Below are 7,686 nucleotides of genomic sequence, written 5' to 3' on the forward strand. Positions count from 1 at the left end.
CTCATGCTCAGTGTATTTGCCCTGCCTGTCCCCTTGGCCAGGCCTCCTGTGACAGACTCCACGCTCTGCTCCAGCTGGGACATTGTCTGTGCCCCCTGAGGGAGCTCTCCTGCCATTCCTCTTGCCCCCTCTTAAGCCCCACAGTGGGGCACTCCTGGGCCCCTAGGAAAGCCTCGTCCTCCTCTCAGCGTAGCTGGAGCCTGGACTGTGACCAGTCAGAGCCAGAAACTCAGCAGGCAGGGTGCCAGCAATGGCTGCCAAGTCTAGCGGTTCAGAGCAATGTGGCATGGTGACATCACAAACCACAGCTGGGCCCGAGAGGCCCGAGCACCCCCCTGCAAGCCCAGAAAGTGCGGGGGAAAGCTGACAGCTCCAGCCACCTCCAGCTCTGAGCCGAAGGCTCCACTCCCCACTGGCTTTTGACACCCCACCTGGGGTCTCGTGAGTGATCCCTCCCAGCCATGCAACCGCTGCCTGGGCCTGAAAGACCCCTGCCTACCCAGAGGTGGCAGGGGAGCCAGAGAGACAGGTGGGTTCTGCCCTGGTGTATGCTGCACCAAGCACGGTGCAAAGAGCAGGAGCTCTGTCGGCAGGGCCTGGGGCAGTCAGCCAGCAAGAGAGCCCTGCCCAGAGATCCTGGCAGGCAGGATCCCCTTGGGCTCGGGATGCGGGAGACCAGCTGTGGCTGGCACGTCCCTGCACAGTCTCATCTTGAACCAGCAGCTGCACCCCTGCCATCTGGCTGGGGGAGGGGAGCGGGAGGGAGAAGAAACCGCAGAGGTTGGTGTATGTCTGCGAGGGGTCAGTGCGGGAGAAGATGGTGCTGAAACCCAGTGTACCCAGCTGGACCCAGAGACGGGGCCTGGCCTGGAATGGAGCCAGGGTGAAGGGTTGGGCCTGAGAGAAGTGCCCAGAGACGCTGGGAAAGGACAGTCCGAGCCCCTGCATTGCTCACGCTGCCGGTGATCACACACTCTGGGGGTGGCGGGGGGCAGGAGACAGTCCCATGATCCCCTTGCTCTGTTTGTAGTTCATGCGGGGTTAATAAACGACCAACAGCTGCGATAAGCATGGTCCATGCAGCAGGGCAGGTTTTGAGATGGCCCCACGCCCAAGAGGAGAAGGTGCCTAGACAGGGCGAAGCCAGGGCTCAGAGCAGCCTATGGGGTTCTGACAACCCGCTGAAACATCTCTCGGTCAGTTATCCCATCAATGGGACTGCAACAGGCAGTGCAGCCAGGGAGGCATTCGCCGCACAGCGGGCTCCACCGTACCATACTCAGGCAATCTCTGCTCCTTGCCTGCTTGGCCTGAGGCAGAGCTCCCTGTGCCTGGCTGGGGGGCATCACGCAGGCAGCACAGGGACCCAGGAGCAGCCGTCGGGGCGGCGGTCTGGCTCTAGGTCTGCAAGCACGTGGGCTGCACTCCCTTGGGCTGCCTCCCAGGTCAGCTCTGTTAGCTAGAGACCCCCACTGGTCCGACTCCTGTGTCCCTACCTGTGTTTGCTGTCATGTCCTGCTTTCGCCAGCACCATGCAAACGGAGAGCCTCCCTCTGCCACCCACTCCACGGGCCAGGGACTTCTTCAGCCACCTAGGAGAGAAGCCAGTGGGGAAAAGCCATACGCAGCACCAGGAGTAAAGAGAGAGACAGCAGGGATGGCATCATGCCACAGAGTGCCCCAGTGCCAAGTTAAGCTGAGACTCCAGGAAACATGATACCTTTTGTTGTTTTGTATGTAACCACTCTGTGCCCACCATTATCCCAAGGTGCCATCTCTGAAGTCTTAGCACTGATTACTTTCACTATAGCCCATCTCAATGCTGGCATCCTGGGTAGGGTGACCAGATGTCCTGATTTTATACGGACAGTCCCGATATTTGGGGCTTTTTCTTATATAGGCTCCTATTACCCCCCACCCCCTACCCCGATTTTTCACACTTGCTGTCTGGTTACCCGAAGCCTGGGGCCGAGCTCAGCTGAGCCAAAGAAACTGGAACAGCGCACAGTGTGCTGGGGGGCCATCGCAGCTGGGAGCTTCTGTGAGCGGCCAGTGGGTCAGGGCTGGACACTGCAGGGGGCTCGGGGGGCCTGGCAGAGCATGGGCTGGCGTTGCCCAGTGGAGGCTGTTGGGTGCAAACAGGCTGGTGGTGTCAGGAGCTGAAACAGCAAGTCTTCCTCGCGCTGGAGGTGGGGCAGGGGAGTAAACAAGGCGACTCTCCACCATCCACCAGGATGGCCAAATTGCCGGGGCCCGTGCTTTGAGAGAAGTCTGTGTCCATGTCCTCATCCCCGCGCTGCCATCGCCTGCTTTTGCAGGTTCTGGTTCTGCAGGTACCACACGATAACGCGCGAGGTGTTTACAATGCTCATAACTGCCGCGGTGAGCTGAGCGGGCTCCATGCTTGCCGTGGTCTGGCGTCTGCAGGAGAGCAGAGTGCCAGCAGAAGCGGTCACTCAGTGATGATGGTTTGCAGACCTACTGCACCGTCCGCTGCCAGGACACAAAAGCTGAGCGGGCTGCACGCTCAAAGCCGTTTTATGGCGAGACAAGAGCAGCCGAGCAGAGTGGCCACGGAAGCGGCCCTGCGAGACCACTGGGAGAGCAGAGTGGCCGCGGAGGCGGTGGCTGACAACCTGTGAGGTGGATTCATAAGAGCAGAGTGGCAGCGGAAGAGGGAGCCCATGAGAGACAACATGGAGAAATTTGCTATCGAGACAAGAGCACGAGCAGGAGGGCAGAGTGGCAGCGGAAGCTGTTGTTCGATGACTATAGTTAGCATCGTACTGCACCGGCTGCTGAAAGCAGTATGGGGCCCGCACGGAAAAAAGGCGCGAAATGATTGTCTGCTGTTGCTTTCACGGAGGGAGGGGCAACTGATGACATGTACCCAAAACCACCCGTGACAATGTTTTTGCCCCATCAGGCGTTGGGAGCTCAACCCAGAATTCCAATGGGCGGCGGAGACTGCGGGAACTGTGGGATAGCTACCCACAATGCAACGCTCCCAAAGTCGACGCTAGCCTCGGTACTGTGGACGCACTCTGCCGACTTAATGCGCTTAGTGGGGACGCACACAATCGACTGTAAAACCGCTTTCTAAAAATCGACTTCTATAAATTCGACTTAATTTTGTAGTGTAGACATACCCTAAGAGGAGAGCTACAGCTCTGTGGACTGCAAACTGCCCATGTTCATTGCAAAGGCATGTTCACTCTGGAGCCTAATGACACCCAACATTTAAGTTCACTGGCTACTGTTTTACAAAGAACAACCAGCTGCTCTGGGGCAGTGGGAGCCATCAGAATGGGGGGCACATCAGATACCATGGAGAGGGGATACCCAAGTTGCGGTCTCTTGGTTACCCAGGGAAGGCCATGAACACAGACCCTCTTATTCTGCAGCCCTCCGAGACAGGGGTCGGCCACCGTGGGGGAGAGACCAGGGAGCCCCGGAGGGCACAATGGGTACAGAGGAAGGTGTGGAGAGTTTGCAGAGAGAAACCCAGCGTGGGTGGGGTGCCTGTGGGGTGGCCACAAGCCCTGGAGTGACTCACTCAACTGTCCTTTGCTGAACGCTCACACAACATGCAGACGAAGCTACTCAGGATGTGAACCGAAGCCACAGGCACCTTCCCGAGGAGTATTTCGAGTCTCGGTGAACACGAACATAGCCAAGGAAGCACCAGGCTAGAGGCTCTGGCAGTTGGAAGAAAACTGCCCTGACACAGGGGAGGGGGTTCCTCATGGCTTGGCAAAGCAGCAGCCCTGAGCCGGGCGGGTTTTCAGCCATTGGCTGGCCAAGCCTGGGCAGAGCCAGGCTCATGTACCATTGATGTCCCTCTGGTGACAAGGGGAAAATGGCCCTTCATCCTGGGAAGAGTCACGACCTCCCCGGCAGGTGGGGCAGCTCATCTGCCTTGGTGTAAGTGCAGTCTCGGAGCTCCACACTGGGCCAGGCCACGGCTGCAGGGGGTTGGAGGGTTTGTACACAGGACTTTGGGGAGCAGTGAATTGCGAGGGCAGGTCCAGCAAGGAGCTGGCATGGTAGATCCTGCTCAAGTGCAAGCTGCCCTCTGGGTGATGGAAAGAAGCCTCCAGCCCAAGTGTCCTTGGCTTTGCTGTGCCAGGCTCCGCCCCGTCAGCAGGAAGCGGCCGGGAGCTGGCAGTGGCAGGACAGCAGGGCTCAGGCTGGGGAAACAGCCCCTTACCCCTTCCCTGACACCACAACTAGCTGAAAGATCCTGCAGCTGCTCCCCCGGCAGGACCCTCACAATGGAGGAGCGACATTCCCTCACTCCCAAGCAGATGGGCAAAGGCACATGCCAGCCACACTCAGACACCGGGTACCGTGCCCGCAGATCAGACCCGCAGCTGCCCCCCTCAGCCCTGCATTCCCAGCTGGATCTTCCCAGTCCCCACCTCTCTCCTTGTGCGCTGGGTCCTTCCTCGTTGCCTCTCCACCCTCCTTTGCCATTCACCCCATAGATCCTGCCACAGCCAGCTCCCCCCGCCAGCCCTTTATCCACCAAACTCTCCATCCCTTCCCACCTCTCGAAAGGAGGGGCAGGAATGCATATGCTCCTCCTCGCCCAAAGATCCCCCCCATGGGCACCTACCTGGGCCCCTCTCTCCAGTGCCCATAGGAGAAGCGAGGGCACCTCCAGCACCTGAGCAACTCCACTGCACCCTCTCCCCACCCCGGCTGGCCCCGAACGCTCAGCAGACGAAGCTGTCCCACGTGGGCGTGAGCAGCTGGTGTTTGGCCTAGAGAGAGGATGGCCACAGTGCTGAGGGACCCTAAGACAACTGTTCCTCTAAAGGACCTGTTTATCCAGAAGCTGCGTCCCTGGCCCCAATTAAGCAGACTCTGATGCTGACGAAAGGCAGTTCCGAGGGGCCCGGCACGGGTTGCTTGCTCTTACGGCCCCAGCACGGACGAGAGGGTGCGTACGCCAGCAGGGACAGGAAAGTTTGGAATTGTACAGGGGCTGCTAAGGGAAACCAGTCTAGCTTGTCACGGTTTCGTTTTTCTCTGAAAGGCGAAGGCACCTGAAGGGACTCTTCCAAAATGCAATTTTTCTTGTTTGCGATTTATCCAAGAAGCGTCAGGAAGGTGAAATCTGTCCTGGTGTTGCTGGAGGTTTCCCCGACGGCCCAGGTATCTGAGAACTGTCTGAGCCCTGAACAGAAGGGGCCAGCGTTTTGCAATTCCCCTCCAAAGAGTGCTTTTCTCTCAGCTATTTATTAGGCATTGGAGTTAAATAGGTGTAAACAAAGCAATCCCGGTGTTTGAAACCGTCTGCTAAGAAACGCTGCCCCACGCAGTTCGAGGTCAGCTCTGGGGGTCTGGGATGTCCTCATCCTCCCAGGGCTCCAGAGAGTCCTCCAGGGTCAGCAGGGGAGATGAGACCTGAATGTCTAATGCAAGAGAGCAGAAAAAAGCAGCACAGAAAGCCTTCCCCGCCGCCTGTCCCCACGCCTCTGGGAAAGGCAAGAGCCCCATTGTTTTCCTTTGCAGGCTGCTTTCTGGGCTGCGGGTTGCCTTGGAGAGGCTGGGCCTGCCCTACTGAGAAGGTGCCCGTTCCCCACATGGCCCCGACTTCTCCTGGCCCCTCTTCCGAGCAGCTCTGCTAAGGGGACACGCTGCAGCAGCTGGCGGGGCAGGGGTGCCCTGGGGAGGGGATGCCCAGGCGGCCTCTGCTCAGGGGTGGGCTCAGAGCCCCGCCACTTCTCTCACGTGCTGGGTGAGCTCCCTCGAGTGCCCGCATTGCGCCGCCCCCTCCCCGGGAGCAGCGCCCGTGGGCGGCCAGGGAGCGGACCCCCGGCGGCCCCGGGCAGAGCCCCGGGCAGAGCCCCGGGCAGAGCCCCGGGCAGAGCCCCGGGCAGAGCCCCGGGCAGAGCCCCGGGCAGAGCCCCGGGCAGAGCCCCGGGCAGAGCCCCGGGCAGAGCGGGGCATCCCGGAGCTGCCGAGCGACTTCCTCTGGCGAACAATAACCGCGCAACGCCCCGAGGGGCCGCCCGTGGGCCCCCTGGGCCAGGCCGTGACCGCATGACCCCGGCCCGGCCAGCGGCCACAGAGGCAGGAGGAAGCCGCCGGCCCATTGTCCGCGGTCCCCACCCTGCCCCTCACAACCAGGGCAGCCACCGACATCAAGACGCGTTTCCTCCCGAGCAGCAGGGCGCAGCGCCCCCGCCGGGGCCTGGCACTGCCGGGCCTGGCACTGCCGGCGCCCCCGGGCAGCGCAGGGGCCGGCTGGCCCCGTCGTGCGCCCCCGCCTTCCCCAGCAGCCCTGCCGGGTGACAAGACGGCGCCTTCCTGGGAGAGCCCTTAGCGGGAGCCTGGGGAAACCCTTCTGCTGGAGGAGCCCCCGGAGCAGGGGAGATGGCGCAGCCAGAGGCTGCTGGGTGCTCACCGTGTCCCGGCTGCAAAGGGTCGTGCCCCAGGGAAAAGCTCGGCAGGCTTCCAAGTGACAAGGGGACTCCCAAATCAGAACTCACACCCCGCCGCAGCCACTTCGAATTGCACCAGCCATGGCTTGGCCCTGGAGCGCGAGGGAGTCTCGGTGCTTTCAAGTCACTGGGACCATGGACAAGAAGCCACGGACGGACTCACCAATCCCAGGGGCTCCAGGAGCTGGACATGCCACTTCTTCCAAAACTCAGGCAGCTGCGACCCCCTCAGAGCAGCTGCCTTTGCTCCCTGCGGCTCCTTCCCCGGCCGCCCTCAGCTTGCAGCCAGCAGCCTCCTGCTTTACCAGGAGCTGCCCGAGCCGCCCCCTCCCCGGCCAAGCTGGGCTGGTTTGAAGAGCTGCCTTAAGCAGGGGACACTTAGGTCCTGCCTCCCATTAACTGCTCCACCTCCCACAGAGCAGCTTCAGCAGCCCCACCTTAAAGGGCCAGCACCTTCCTTTCTCTGTCCCCCTCGCCTTCTTGCTCCCAGTCCTTTTGCTGGGTGTGTCAGGGCCCCGTGAGCAAGAGCTGCTGGTCCCTGCAAGGCTCTGCAAACCCTCCACAGCTGTAGGGTCACCCCTCCAACCTGGAAAACATGAGCAAAGCAGGCTCACCCAGCCACCCCCAGGAAATACCCTCCCTGGCCTCCTGCTAAGAAGCTCACCTCCATGAGTTAACAGAAGGGCTTTAAACGGGGGCCAGGGCTCGGCCCCCAGCTGCAGTAAAGTACAGTTCTACCTTGAGAAGTGACTCTGTAGAAATAGCTCCTGTCTCATCTCACCAGCTCCCTGCGTGTCTCACAGTCAGAGCCACCAACTCGACTAAGAGACAGGTCTGCCACTTGTTACTCCCGTGGGCCCTGCCATGGGGGAGGGAGCTGGAGCCTGTCCCTGTGGGCCCTGCCATGGGGGACGGAGTCAGAGTCAGTTCCCGTGTTCCCTGCGGGGCCGGCCTGGTCACAGGGGAGGTAGCCAGAGTCTGTTCCCATGGGCCCTGTGGGGCTGGCCCAGCCAAAGGGGAGGTAGCCAGAGTCTGTTCCTGTGGGTTCTGTGGTACCGGTCCAGCCACAGGGGAGGGAGCCGGAGTCTGTTCCTGTGGGCCCTGGGGGGCTGGCCTGGTCACAGGGGTGGTAGCATGCCCTATGAAGGGCCAATTGGAACAACTCTGGTTTTAGGGGTAATCATGTATCTGGTTTTAGGGCATAAACACTTGCCAGAGGAGACCAAGAGAGACT

General features: G+C 60.9%; 1 protein-coding gene across 2 annotated transcripts in view; it reads right to left on the minus strand.

Moving 5' to 3' along the window:
• RIPOR1 (RHO family interacting cell polarization regulator 1) overlaps nucleotides 1–6,792 on the minus strand; it is a 118,238-nt gene extending 111,446 nt beyond the window's left edge. Inside the window, exon 1 of one of the 2 annotated variants that reach the window (XM_073307142.2) lies at nucleotides 6,616–6,792. Coding sequence is in view for 1 of the 2 variants with exons in the window: in XM_073307139.2 (XP_073163240.2) it covers nucleotides 1,497–1,512 (16 nt within the window). In the remaining variant the exon portion in view is untranslated. Of the gene's footprint in view, nucleotides 1–1,496; nucleotides 1,559–6,615 lie in introns of those variants that run through there. The other variant, XM_073307139.2, reaches the window with a different exon arrangement.
• Between the last annotated feature and the right edge of the window lie 894 nt (nucleotides 6,793–7,686).

This window comes from Lepidochelys kempii, chromosome 12 (genome assembly GCF_965140285.1).
Source record: "Lepidochelys kempii isolate rLepKem1 chromosome 12, rLepKem1.hap1, whole genome shotgun sequence".
Taxonomy (NCBI): domain Eukaryota; kingdom Metazoa; phylum Chordata; order Testudines; family Cheloniidae; genus Lepidochelys; species Lepidochelys kempii.